The sequence below is a fragment of the Helianthus annuus genome, chromosome 2 (assembly GCF_002127325.2).
Source record: "Helianthus annuus cultivar XRQ/B chromosome 2, HanXRQr2.0-SUNRISE, whole genome shotgun sequence".
Taxonomy (NCBI): domain Eukaryota; kingdom Viridiplantae; phylum Streptophyta; class Magnoliopsida; order Asterales; family Asteraceae; genus Helianthus; species Helianthus annuus.
The window spans coordinates 54,569,027-54,584,082 of NC_035434.2; the positions used below are offsets into that span (position 1 = coordinate 54,569,027).

The 15,056-nt window shown below is 35.3% G+C and overlaps 1 protein-coding gene across 1 annotated transcript; it reads left to right on the forward strand.

Annotated features, from left to right (window-relative positions):
• Positions 1-11,219: 11,219 nt before the first annotated feature.
• On the forward strand, positions 11,220-14,271 carry LOC110916892 (outer envelope pore protein 24, chloroplastic). The gene is made up of 3 exons (XM_022161546.2): positions 11,220-11,517; positions 13,523-13,882; positions 13,993-14,271. Exons 1-3 carry the CDS (start codon positions 11,314-11,316, stop codon positions 14,071-14,073), a joined length of 645 nt encoding a protein of 214 aa, XP_022017238.1. The 5' UTR covers positions 11,220-11,313; the 3' UTR covers positions 14,074-14,271.
• Positions 14,272-15,056: the final 785 nt, after the last annotated feature.

A 15,056-nucleotide genomic window follows, 5' to 3' on the forward strand; every position in this document is an offset into this window, starting at 1 on the left:
AATAGTTATCATGCTAGCATCAATATGGCACCTTCGAAGCTCTCTACGGTCAAAAATGTCGTTCACATGTCTATTGGAATGAGATCGGTGAAGCTCAGCTTACTGGACCTGAGCTCATTCTGGAAATAACAGACAAGATCAAGAAAATTCGCGATAATCTTGTGACAGCTTGAAGCCGTCAAAAGAGTTATGCGGATATACGACGCAAGCCCTTAGAATTCCAAGTCAGAAACCGTGTCCTACTCAAGGTGTCACCTTGGAAGGGAGTGGTGAGATTTTGAAAGAAAGAAAAACTTGCACCACGATATGTTGGACCATTTAAGATTGTGGAAAGAATTGGGAAGGTTTCCTATCAACTAGAGCTACCTCCAGAGCTTGGAAATATTCATCCGACTTTTCACGTGTCCAATTTGCGAAAGTGTTTAGCTGATGCTGATCTTCACATTCCACTCAACGAAATTCAAGTTGATGAAACGATGCACTTTGTCGAGAAACCTGTGGAGATAATGGACCGTGTAGTCAAACAGTTGAAGAACAAACGGATTCGATTGGTCAAAGTTCGCTGGGAGTCCAAACGTGGCCCAGAGTATACTTGGGAAAGCGAGGACCCAATAAAGGCGAAATATCCGCATTTGTTTTCACAAGTTTCCTCTAGTTAAAATTTCGGGACGAAATTTCCTAACGTAGGGGAGACTGTGACAACTGTGTTCTGTAATCGTTGTATAATGTAAAACAATGCTAATTATCAATAAAACAATGTGCTTTGGTGTTATTATATTTGTTTTGGTGTTATTATGTGTGTATTTGTGTTTCATGATTTTTCGATTTGATTCGATTCCGATTTCAAGCTTTTAATCGCTTTCTGGAAGGTTATACGCAAACTGGTGCGTAAACGCAGTCAGTTTAACGCGAAAAACACTCCGGAATAGTTACATAGGCTTAACATACCTTAAATAACCTCCACATAACTTAGAAATAGTTTTGGATGGTTTGGTGTGTTGAAATCAAGTTTGTTCGATCGTATGGACTATTTATGTCAAACTGCGAAACTATACCGATTTGTATAGTAATGAACATTCCGGAACTTGATCATAAGTTAAACATACCCTAAATATAGGCTTTGAGGGGTTCGGTATGCTAAAATAAACTTTATTGATCAATAGGGACTAAAAGCGTCAAAAAGTGCACAAGTTTGCATTTTCGCTCATATCTTACGTTCTGAATATATCCGGACATCCAAATATTTATGTAATCATTGAAATGTTTTATTTTAGTGATTGGCATTATAAAATTCCATTCGTCGCTTAATTTGGATCGTTTTTGCGTTCGTTACGACTTCCGTCGTAATTAACCGAATAACGCAACCGTACGACCAAACGAACCGACATCCGAGATGTTTTTGAGCATTTTTTAAGTTCCCTATACTTTAACTTCATTTTAGAGCCTTGAAATGGGGTTAACGGGGCTTAAAAGTGCCAAAAAATCAAGTTTTACAAGTGCAGGGACCATTTTTGAAATTTCTGGCAGATACATTGAACTTGGTCCATTTTTGAGGATTTGATAGTTTTAACCCAAGGTTTTGCACTCAATAGGCTGGAATTTGATGCTTTTAAGTATTCCCATGGTTTAGAAATACCTTGTGCCCACATGTAAGGTCTAGATCAAGGCACGTTTTGCGAAGAACGATCCTAACAGTTCTCCAAAATCTATAAATACCCATGCTTTCATTCACTTCAACTCACACTTGATTCATTTTGCTTTAAGTTGAGGTTTAAACACTTCATACCTGAGCAAACTTGGATCAAACTTCCTAGAGTGGACCCTTTGTAAGTATTCTTTCGTGTTTTTATGCGTTTTAAGCACGAAAGTCAAACTGTGTTTGACTTTCTGCTTTGACCAAGTTATGGTCAACACGAAGTTCGTTGAACTTTGCAACATGAGCGTAATCACGATAGTTTTAGTACCGTGTGACTAAACCTACTGATTACCACGTTGACTAGGCATAGTGACGAGTCGTAGTTTCGGCCAAAATGCGTATTCATGCGTATTTTGTAACTATACTACTCGTGGGTATCAAAACACTTTCTTTTGTTATCAAAACCTGTTTTCTAACTTAACTAAACATGTTTTAACATGTTTAGCTCATCACTTTTAGTTTAGTGCTTGTGTAGAGTCGTAAGTCAAGCGGTCTAAACAACCGCTTAGACTTTCGAACTAGACCCGTTTGGTTGATCATTAGGATCCGACCAAGCATGTTTAGTGACCATAGTTGTATAGGGAATAACCTTCCGAGGTTATACCTTATGGTCTCTTAGTTTAAGTAGTTATATGATAGGTAGTTTATATGCCTTAGGTAAAATGACCAAAACACCCTTTTCATGCATAATTGAATTTTAAGCATATGTAACATAAACTTTTGTCACTTAATTGATTATGCAACATGTTTAGGCATATAATACTTGTCATAGGACTAGTTAGACGTCTCGAATGCGCGTTTGCGAGAACGATGCGTTAAAGTAGCGTAAGCTACCTTAATGGGTCGTAATGGGTCGAAAGCACTTAGGTTAGGTTCCGATTTAGAATGTAGGCTTTGTTAAACCATATCACATGAGTTCCAACACTTATTTGGTTTACAAGACCTCATTCTGTCCGATCTTCCGATTTAGGTGTCGATTATTTGACTAGTGATTCGATTACTAGGTGCTGCTTGATTTCCGTGTTTTGCTTGAGTTTGTTGAGTTCTTTGGATTGAGGATACTTTGCACTTCATGTGAGTACATAGTTCCCCTAATTTACTGTTTTCAAATGTTTTGGGGTGATTCATATGTGTTAAATGATTTCGATGTTTTTAACGATGGTTTTGAAAATTATTAAAATGGTTTATATTAAATTAATAACGATTTCGATATTGTGGATAAACTTGTTGGTTGTAATTACATAACGAATAGCATTCATTAGTTTTGGCCGAACCGACCAGTATTAGGTTATGGTACCATAGGATCTGACAAATCCCGTTATCAGACTACACCCATGGTTATGTGTGGGGGTTATGTAGGTGACGACTGAATCTGATGATAGTTAATGCGAGAAGTGAGATAGTCGAGTCACGAAGGTTTGGATGTTATTAGCAAGACGACCAAAAGTAGTTTTCACAATTAAAACGAGTTAAACGATTTTGGGGCGAGTTAAACGATTTGAAACGACTTAAACGAGATAAACGATTTGATTAATCGATTGGTTTTGGGCTTTGATTAGATAATGGGACGGGTGTAGCATGATAAAAGCATGGTAGATACGCCACTGGTACATCTTATATATAAGTGCTCTTATCATATTGCATTTTGTGTCATTATTTAGTTCACTGGGAAAACGATTTTAAAACGATGTCACACAACGAGGTTTTCGAAATGATATAAACCATACGAGTTTTATTAATGAGTTTTTACGAGATGTTTTACAATTTGATTTAATTAAATAAATGTTTTGGGGTTAAGAATCATGGCTACAAGATTTTACAAATTATAACCAGCTTGATTTGAGTTGGTTAATTATGTCGTAATACTATACTTTTCAAAACAAGATTTTTAAATTAGGTATTGCAACATGTAAACTAGCCATGAATCCGATACTCTCATAAAACCTATGTGCTCGCCAGCATTTCTTTGCTGACTTTGTTTTCACATATGTTTCATGTGATGTTGCTTGATGTTGATTGCTAGGATGCATGAGTCACATAGGATCTGGACGAGGCCTTAGTGACATAATAACAATGGTAGCCGATATGTAACTTGTTTGTTTTGTGTTATGACAATGTAAATTAACCTAATGAATCAATAAAACGAAACTTTTTGCATTCATGGTTGTGAAACAATAATTCTGTTACAACACTCCCCGACGTTTCTGTCATAATTTGTTGTTTTACGTCGTCAGGGTGTGACAGTGGCGGAGGAGGTAGAGGTGACGACAGGGAGGAGGAGAGGGGTGGAGAAGAGGTGCTAGGGTTTTGATAAGAGATGTCTGTGTTTTGAGATTAGGAAAGAAGAAGAGGTTGGAAGAGGTTGGAAGAGGTGGGAAGACATTGGACCATGTATGCCTGGGGAAGAGGACGCGCAGAGGTTTGAAGACATTTTTTAATGAAATGTCTTCTAAAAAACAAACGGTCTGCAGGCTAAACGTCCGCGTGTGGTCTGCTCCGCGTGTGGGCTGCGCGACGCAGACATTAGAGGCCAGAAGAGGTTTTTCTGAAAAAACAAACACCACCACTTTGTTCCCAAGTCTCATTTAACAGGGGAGGGGAAAGAAAAGAGACGAAAATATGAAAATAAAAAAAAACCATATTCCCGAGATTTTTAAGGATAGAAGGGGAAGGGAAAGGAGGGAAAATGGAAGAAAATTTGTATGTATAGTTATCCTCCCAAATCGGAGAGATTAGGAGAGAAAATATTATCAATTACTAAATTTCCCTTATATCTAACTAAAATGTCTTATGTTTAAAGGGTATAATGGTAAAATTGTTCCTTTATTTTGTTTTCCTCATAACTCGGGAACACATAAAATGTTTGATTTCTTCTCTTTTCCTTTACTTTTCCTTAAACTCGGGAACACGAAAAAAATCATATATTTTCCTTCCTTTTCTCTCTTAATTCATTTTCCTCGCCCTCTCCCTGTTAAATGAGACCCGGGAACACAGTGTAAATCATACTTACATTAGTTTCAAATGTAAAGATTACATGGGTATACAATGGCAAACCCATGATTTTTTTCCTGGGGGTGTGGAAAAAATTTAAAGATTTTAGGCCACTAGCTATATAAAAAGATTCGGTTATAGCAGGTCGGATCGGGTCGGGTCATGTAAAACCAGTAAACATAAAAAAACAAAGTTTTGCGGGTCAGATCAGATCGGGTTGGGTTGGGTCAATTTCAATTTTCAAACAATCGAACCCTATTTTCTAACTTACTATCACATTAACAAACAAAGTTTCAAGTAAAACAGTAAATTAACAAAAAAACCATCAAAGTTCAAATGCTACCTACTTCTATTTCTCCTAATCATTAAATAAAACAAAAAAAACTTATCTAAGAGATAACTTGGTCTTTAACTAGAAGAATCTGACAAATAAAAGTGGTCCAACCCTTTCTTCTTGAGAAATCGGGCTATAACTTCTCTACGCATGGTTCTTATCACATATAAATTTGCTCCATAAGTTCATAAAACAACACTAAACACTTAATCAAAATAAACAATCATGTTTAACCAATACCATAATCCATAATTTTCAATTTTAATTTTCAAACATTCAAGCTCTAGTTTTAAATGTTGATTAACAATCATTTAAACAAACGAAGCTTAAAATAAAACAACAAAATCATTAAATACAAGTCTAGAACAACTAAAAAAACAGCAAAAAATATAAAGAGATCAAACCCTTATACATCTATATTTTCTCCTAATCACAACATAAAACAACAAAAAATGATAAATATTTGGGTTGGGTTTGGGCTTGAGTAGTTGGGTTAACAAAATTATATTGTAGAATGGGTTAAGTAAAATGAATAAGTGGTTAAAGAATAATTATACAAATTGTGTTATATACTTATATATTCATAATAATCAGTGTTTATTTTTTTGTAAATTCATAATATTTTTTTCTAAGTAGGACGGTTGAAAATTTTCAAGAGGTGCGGTTGAAAAATTCCAAGGGGTGTTGTTGGGATTTTTGACGAAAATTAGCATTAAAAACCTTTTTTCAAGGGGTGTGACCGCCCACCCACCATCGTGGGTAGGTCCGCCCCTGGGTATATATAGTTGGTTAAAGGGTGTGAAACTCTTTGGTGAACCGACCAGCGGACCCAGGAATTATTTGTTAGGGTGCGGATGAGGTATTCAACCATATTTTCAATGGGTGCGGTCGGATTTTTTTTTTTTTTTGCCTAAAATATACTCTAAGTTTTTTCAAGGGGCGCGGCCGCCCTCCTTGGCCAATGGGTGGGTCCACCCCTGGAACCGACACAATGGTTCTGTGGTGGTGGCACAATAACCATCAATATACTTTGGTCTAAATCTAATAATACAAATTAAATACTAAACTTAGGATAATTCAGTATAAAACTAACATTATCCCCCCTAATTTTGATTTATCCTTTCATGCCTCATAGTATAATCAAACCTTCTTCATAAATGAGAAAGGATTATTGCACATTCTTTTCTTTATTGTCGTCTTTCCATTTTGTGCATTCATACAAGAAGTGACCATAGTTATCACATTCGAAACATCTAAATCTGCTTTTCTAGTTGTTTCCTTGACTCATATCTCTCTCATGACCTTTTCCTTCTTTGTTAAAGCCTCTTCGTCCTTTGTTAGAGTTTATTCCATGGCCTCTACCACAGTTACCACGTCCTCTACCATAGTGCCAACTTTCAATATCTTTAGTTTTGGAACTTTCATTAGAAGTTTTGCTTGAATATTGTCTTTTGGTTCTTCTTGACTTCTAAGGAATTCTTCAAATACACTTATATTCTTCCTATTGCTTCTTCAAATGGCATCATGTCAATTTTGCAATATTGTTCAATAGTTGCTATGACTGGTAGGAACTGTAACATCCGTCAAATTCTGGTCCTAGAACCCAACCCATTTGTAAATCGAAGGTTAGGACTCTTTCGTTTTTTCGTGTTGGTTCTCGTCGTACTTGTTTAGGTTTTCGATTACGGATTGTTGTAGGACCTTTTTGAAGGGTTGCTACATAGTCACTTAAGAATACTTATCAAGATCCATAAATTGTTCAAGTAATTCACACATACAAGCAAGTATGATGATTATGAACATTACTACATCATCAATTTCACCATGTCATCAAAACCCATCTAACATAAAAACTCATCATACACAAATTCATCACATACCTTAGTTTATATGATGTTAGAGAGCTAGAATCTTCAAACATGTAATCAAAACCCTTTTGATTTCATTCTTGATTCTCAGATTTTATGTTTGAAAGTTTTTTTTTATTTTGGGGTTTTATCCCCCTTTTCTACGTAAATCACGACACACACACACTCTTGTGTGTTTGTTTATGTTTTTCATCTTTTAATACCCACATGTTTAGTTCATGACCCATCTCAGCCCCTATACTTTGGTTTTATAATAATGTGCCATAGTTTACCCACTTTACTAACACATAACATTTTTTAACTACGTTAATATTCCTAGTTACCTACTTCTCCTCAATTATCATACGGACATGACAATTCTACTTGTTTAGTTTGGGGATGCTACAACCTCCCGATAACCCGAGTCTTTTATAAACTTATTTTAAAATGGTATTCATTTATCTTTTATTTAACATTAGGTTTATTTAATTAAATCTTAATGTTTATCGGGTTAGCTTTTACCACTAACGGATTTTACCCGCTCATCCCAGTTAACGGTATTTTACACGCTCATCACAGTTAATATTCAACCATGTAGAATGTGATGTCATTTCATATATATATTTACATGAAAATTTTAAATTAATATTGTTGTAATTCCCGTGACTTCTATATTTATTTAATTAATTATATTCTTTTAGGTAACATCCTTATTTTATAATTAACATGAATAATAAATAGAATTAATTTTTATGTAATCATATAAGTTTAGTATTTGTGTCGTGTGTATATTTACTAGAAGTCTATAACTAATTGAAAAGTTCGATTTGAAACAGTTAATGAGATTCAACTACTATTAATAAATACAAAATTGCGGTAAGATGTGGGTTCAACTGCATTAACACACCATGAGATCCGATTACAATTGATTTCTCAAACAACTTTAAAAGTATCTAAAGGGTTGGAAATGTAATTGCTCATTATTTTCTCTTCAAAAAAAAAATTCCTAACGCTCAAATCACATTATAATAAAATCCACCTCTGCAACGCGGAGAATTAACTCTAATTATATATAATGTACTAAAACCAATGTTCCCACATGATATTATTAAAATACATAATATAAATTAAGAAAAAAAAAACAACCACAAAATTAGCTAAGAGATAAGATATTGAGTAAACTGCCAAAAATGGTCCCAGAGGTTTGATCACTTTTGCCTCTTTAATTCAAAACTTAAACCTTTTAAATCTGGGTCATTTGGTTTCAATTTTGTTGTCATTTTCATCCAAAAGCAAAATCTGGTCAGATTTTTCAGTTAATATCCAGTTTTTTTAATCTTTTTTCTCCCTTTAATGAAGGGTAAAATGGTCAGATTTTTTTAGTTTGTTATTATAAAACGGTAAAAGACTATTTTATTTTACCCTTCATTAAAAGGGAAGAAAAAGACAAAGAAACTGGATGGATGTGAACTAAAAAATATAACTAGATTTTGATTCCGATAAAAATGACAATAAAATTAAAACCACATAGACCCACATTCAAAATATTTGAGTTTTATACTAAGATAGTAAAAGTGACAAAATCTTAACGACCATTTTTACATATTACTAAATGTAAACAAAAAAAGGGTAAATTACTTTTTGAGTTCTTGTATTTTAGTGGTTTTAACTACTTGAGTCCAAAATCAAAATGTTTAACGCCCTGAGTCCTATAGCCACTTTTTTTAACCATTTGAGTCCAAATTTCTAACTCTATTTAAATTTTCTGTTACTTTTTTATTAAAAGACTAAAATACCCATGTATTATATTATTATTATTATAGAAAAACACACACTCAATTCTCAAACACTAAGGGGGTGTTTGGGTTAGCATATTTTGGAGCAACTTATAACTTATTGACTTATAAAAGTTAATAAGTTGTTTTTATAGTGTTTGGTTTAACTTATTTAAGTTGTTTTTGTGTGTTGAGAAGTTGTCTTCAAGAAGTTAGGATTTGTAACTTCTCACTTATGACTTATATAAGTTAATAAGTCCTTTTTAGAAGGAATCCCAAACACCCCCTAAACACTGATTTCTCTATCTCTCTTCCTGATCTCTCTATTTCTTCCTTATCTCTCTCTTCCTTATTAGCAAAATTGCAGAACAGAGACACAGCAATCCTGTTTCACACTTACCTCTAAATATTAACACAACAACAAACTATCACAAATATAAGGAAGAATCTTCACCCATGTCCAAAATTTCTTCAAATCTCCAAAATACGCCACTTGTCTTTACACCTTCTACTCCAGCCCCTGTGGTGCAATTTGGACCCAATTTTGTGAATGTTGAAGGTTCTGATTGTCAGCCGCCGCTAAATAATGTGACCCCTGCTGTGTCTAATCCCCCTGATGAAGCCAAATCCCCTCATGTAGCTACTAGTCCAAGTGATAAGCAAGTAAATGGCCTTTTATCTCAGTCGTCATCCTTTACAGGGGAGATTTGGTCTGCCCACGGTGTGGCTACTCAAGCCAATCCTTCTAATATTGATCTCCCATCTCAAATTGGAAGTGAATCTTGCTTAAATCCGGTTGTGCGACATCCCACGTGTGCGAATAGTAGCAGATCTCTGAAACCTAAAACGTGTTCTCCAAAGAACAGCTCGAAGTCTAGCAGAGGCAGGGGCTAAATTAAGCTATGGTGACCCCAGTGGAGCTCAACATCGGACATGGTGGGTGTTTGTGGCTGAAGGAGTTGCCGGAATGGTGGTGGCTTGGGTCTTAGCAAAAGGAGAAATGGGTTTTTAGGGTTTTGAGATTTTATAGGGTGGGTGATCTTATTGACTTTTATTTTAAATATAAGGGTATTTTGGTCATTTAATAATACTTAACCAAAAGATTCTAACAATGTTAGAAATTTGAACTCAAATGGTTAAAGAAAATGCTTATAGGGACTCAGGTCGTTAAACTTTTTGTTTTTGAACTCAAGTGGTTAAAACCCATAAAACACAATGACTCAAAAAGTAATTTACAAAAAAAAAAAAGAGTAAACTGCCATTTTGGTCCCTGAGGTTTGGGCAGTTTTGCCACTTTAGTCCAAATCTTAAACCTTTTGCATCTGGGTCCCTGTGGATTTAGTTTTGTTGCCATTTTGGTCCAAATGGCAAACTTTGTTAGAATTTTCTGTTAACCAATCCTTTTTTTTGTCTTTTAGTAAATCCAAATGAAGGGTAAAATGGACATTCTAAATGTGATTTTGTTTTAAATTAAAAACAAAAAATGAAACCAGCCTCTTTATAACATGAGAAACCCTAATTCCATGTTTCCTCATCTTCAACCTTCATTAGCCTGCACCACCTCACATCCCTACCCCTATCGAACCATCACTGTCTCCAACCCCCCTGCACCACCGCTGCCCTACCAAGCTACCACCGCCGCACCACTACTGAACCACACTTACACCCACAGAACCACCACCATCTCCAACCCCCTGCACCGCCGCTGCCCTACCAAACCACCAACGCCACACCACCACTGAACCACCCTCACCCCACCGAACAACCACCATCTCCAACCCCCTACACCATTGTTGCCCTACCAAAACACTACTACTGTTGATGTTTCATTCTCTCAAACCCACACCAATGACCATCAAGCACCACCACACTTTCATTACCGTCGTCACCATCCCTATCCGCTCAACGATCTTTCGGTTGTGTCGATTCAGATATGAGTGTAGCAACAAGAACTGATGAGCAAATAGTAAATCTTGAAAGAAAAGTCGATTCAAATCTTAGAGGAACAATAAGAACTGAGGAGCAATAAAAAGAAGTTGAACAAATGCCCAAATGGTAAATCTTGAAAGATAAAAGTTTAGATCTGAAATGAGCAATAAGAACTGAGGACACATTTGTCCTCCTTGATTGCGCCCCATTTAATTTACGTTTCTATATGAATCTTATAATAATGTTTGTGTTGATAAAGAAACCTTGATGTATAAATTGGGAGATGTCGAGAAAGACTGATATTTTAGAAGTAATTGGAATGATAAATGTTTGGGTTTTTTTTTTTTAATTTAAAACAAAATCACATTTAAAATGTCTATTTGAATTTACTAAAAGACAAAAAAGGATTGGTTAACAGAGAATTCTAACAAAGTTTGTCATTTGTACCAAAATGGCAATAAAACTGAAACCATATGGACCCAGATGTAAAAGGTTTGAAATTTGGACTAAAGTGGCAAAATTGCCCAAACCACAGAGACCAAAATGAAAGTTTACTAAAAAAAAAAAAAAAAAAAAAAAAAAAAAAAAAAAAAAAAAAAAAAAAAAAACCATACAAAATTCACCACCAAACCCCTACAAATTACAAAATATTGGTCGATGTAAACGATAAGGCGTCCACTTGAAGTATACACACAGTCTTCACATACCGGCGGTAGGTAAAACCAATCAACAAAACACAAAATGAAGGCGTCTCTGAAAGCCAAATACGACGCCGACAAAGCCACCGCCGCCTCCGCCGTCACCCTCGCCTTCAACGCCGGCGATGTCAAACTACGCGCCTCCATGACCGACGCCACTGTCGTCAACGGCCCTAGCTTAAACGGCTTGGCTCTAGCCGTTGACAAACCTGGATCTTTTTCTATTGATTACAATGTTCCCAAAAAGGTTATTTTATTTAAATTATGGCTAATATTCTTTTAACATAGTTGTTTATATTTGTGATTGGATGTTCTAGGTTAATTTGTGAATTCAGTTAGGTGTGCAGATTTTTTTGAGTTTGATTTGTTAGGGTGTGATGTACGGATGAGTTTAGGTTTCAGTTTTATGAGCAAGTTATGTTATTTATGTACTGTACACATAATTAGCTGTTTCTATACACATATATACATGCTATGCAGTTATAGCGGTCCAAAATCAAATAGCGGTCAAGGTCCGATATATGATATATAGGTTATAGCGGTGGTATAACTGTAATTTTTATATCATGCATATTTTATGTATATAAATATATATATTGAAAAATATTAATAATAATATCAAAATTTATAATAATATCATATTATCATGCAAAATATTAGTAGTAATATCAAAATCCAAAACATCAGTGATTTAGAGATTTAGGTTTAATTTTGTTGAATGATGAATTGATGAAGAACCAGCGAATGAAGACTTTTGGTCTCGATTTAGGTTTAATTTTGGGTTTGGGCCTTTACTTTTGGGTTTATTTATAATCAAAAGTTGATTAATGTGGGCTTTACCTTACTTTTGGGCTGAAATAAGAAAAACCGCTAAAAGCAGTGCTACGACTGCGAGTTTCAAAATAGTGGTCCAATAGCGGGATTTAGCACCGCTAATAGTGGGACCGCTATTTGGACTGCTATGGGTTCATATGTCCGCTAAGCGCTACAGCAGTGCTATAGCACCACTATAGCACGCTATTGACTGCATAATGCATGATTGTAAGAATTGCTAGGGGCTAGCTAGTCGGGTATTAATCGGATTGGAATTGTTTATATAAGTTTACAAATGCATATATACACACACACGTACAAAATTGTATGTATAATTTTTCAAATATTTCAGATATTTTGACCGAAGTTTGCTCGAGTTTGACTGACCATCAATGAATTTAAGTTTCAGTTTTATGAGAAAGTTAGGTTATTTATGTACAGATTGTATGTCTGTATACATAATTAGCTGCTCGCCTGCTTCTATATATGTATATAAATCGTTGTAAAAGTCAGTTGGTGCTGGTCGGTTGGTCGATGGGTATCAACTAGCGATTAATCCAGTTGAATAGAGATTAATCGGATTGGAATTTTATATGCTAATTTTAAAATTATATATATGCATGCACAAAATTTTATATATAGTTTTTCAAACTTTTTAATCAGATTGGATTAATAAGTATAATTTTTCAAAGAGTAAACTGCCAAAATGGTCCCTGAGGTTTGGTCACTTTTGTCACTTTAGTCCAAAATTCAAACCTTTTGAATCCGAGTCCCTATGGTTTCAATTTTGTTGCCATTTTTATCCAAAATCAAAACCTGGTCGGATTTTTTCAGTTAACATCCAACTTTTTTGTCTTTTTCTTCCCTTTTAATGAAGGGCAAAATAGTCAGATTTTTTAGTTTGTTATAATAAATGTTAAAAGACCATTTTGCCCTTTGTTAAAAGAGAGGAAAAAGACAAAAAAAACTGGATGTTAACTGAAAAATCTGACCAGAATTTGATTTTGGATGGAAATGGCAACAAAATTGAAACCACAGGGACCCAGATTCAAAAGGTTTGAGTTTTGGACTAAATTGGCAAAAGTAACCAAACCTCAGGGACCATTTTGACAGTTTACTCTTTTTCAAATACTTCAAGAGATTTTAACCAATTTTGATCGATTTTGAGACCTCCTACCTATTGTGGGCCATCGCCTAGGTCAAATTTAATCAGTAAACTACCGATTAATCTTGATTTTTACCACACTGTATATATACACGCATACTTGTGTGTTCCTGTAAAATTGTTTTTGAATCTTGTTCACAAATACAATTAGGAAACATGTGGTTACAGTCCTATAACCTATTAGATGTATATGAACTACCTTGGTTTTTAAAAAGTCAATGTTGTATTTAGTAATACATTTTCTGCTCCTGACTGCATTTTTCTGGGACTACAGGACTTCCGATTTATGTTCATGAACACAATTAAGGTTTCCGACAAGCCATTAAACTTGGCGTACAGTCACAGTTTGGGAGATCAGAAGACTGTGCTTGATGGGACGCTAGTGATTGATTCAGACAACAAAGTATCTGTTAATCACGTCCTAGGTTCAGGAAATTGCAAGTTCAAGTACACGTATGTTCATGGAGGGATCACTACGTTTGAGCCTAGCTATGATTTGGCGAAAGATTCGTGGGATTTTGCGGTTTCTAGAAAGGTTTATGCAGATCATGTGTTGAGGGCTGCGTATCAGACGTCTAGTCAAAATTTGACGGTAGATTGGGCAACCAAGTCGAAGTTGATTGGATCTTACAAGGTATCAGATCTGGTCCCTTTTTTAGTTGATTGCCGTTCAAAACAAAATACATTTTATCTTATTTTGTTGTTGCGTATTTACCGAGTACTAATCTGCTTTACTTTTGCCAGGTTTCAGCAAATTTCAACTTGGATGGTGGAGTAAAAGTACCTAAAGTAACTGCCGAGAGCACGTGGGATTTCGAAATGTAAATCTTCGTATTCGCGTGGAGATATTCATATTCCCGGTGTCGCTTTAGTTGTTAACTATGTATGGTCTTGTTCATTTAATGATGTAAGTGGTTACTTACTTTACAAACCATCATAAGTGTCAATGTCTAAACTATTGGTTTCATATTGAGCCATAAAGACGATTTATATGTCCGTAGTTTCTTGGATACGGTTTTGGTCTTGCGATGCTTGAGAAATGTTTTGAAACGAGTGGCCACCGAACCCTATGATATACAGGTTCACTGGGCAGGCCGGTCTTACAAACCCGAACAGGAAAACATGATTACGTCTAATTGATTCAATAAAAGTTATGTTGCAATCCCTTTGCGTAGATTCTCAGCTCAGTGATTCGATCAAAAGCATCATTTAATTTTAGAAAGAATTGAATGATAGTGAGTCTTCTGACTTTTGGGTAGAAAGTGAAGGTTCGGCATTTTCGCATCGATTGGGTTCGTTCATCAAATTAAATGTGTAGCAATATTCGGTTTCATGTCCTTGTCGTAGGTCTCCAATCAATTTCAGTCGCATAGGTTGGTCATAAGTAGGGATGGCAAAAATACCCTACACCGGCGGTTATAAGCGAAACCTTTGGGATAGGCATACCCGATACCTGACGTTTGACGGGTATGGATTAGGAAAAAATATTCCACGGGTATGGGAATAGGTGATGTCTGACCTGATTACCTAAAACTATATACCAACACCTCTGGGATAGGCATACCCAAGACAGGTATAGATTGGGAAAAAAATATCCTGCAGGTATCGGATTAGATGATACCTGACATGATTACCTAAAATTATATACATGTTTACACAAATCATATACATGAAACATATTTCCAATTTTTGGGGTTTTTATTATTATTTTTCGTTAACCCCAGTTTAGGAATCCTTAAGTCTAATAGTTTCATTATGCGAAGGTGTAAAATACTATATTCATTAACGTACGGTACGTATTATACGAA

What these genes read in the sequence shown, in the direction of transcription:
- LOC110916892 (XM_022161546.2), top strand. Translation starts at nt 11,314, where the DNA reads ATGAAGGCGTCTCTGAAAGCCAAATACGACGCCGACAAAGCCACCGCC. An exon ending in ATTACAATGTTCCCAAAAAG is followed by an intron (nt 11,518 to 13,522) that starts GTTATTTTATTT and finishes CTGGGACTACAG; the next exon opens with GACTTCCGATTTATGTTCAT. An exon ending in AGTTGATTGGATCTTACAAG is followed by an intron (nt 13,883 to 13,992) that starts GTATCAGATCTG and finishes TACTTTTGCCAG; the next exon opens with GTTTCAGCAAATTTCAACTT.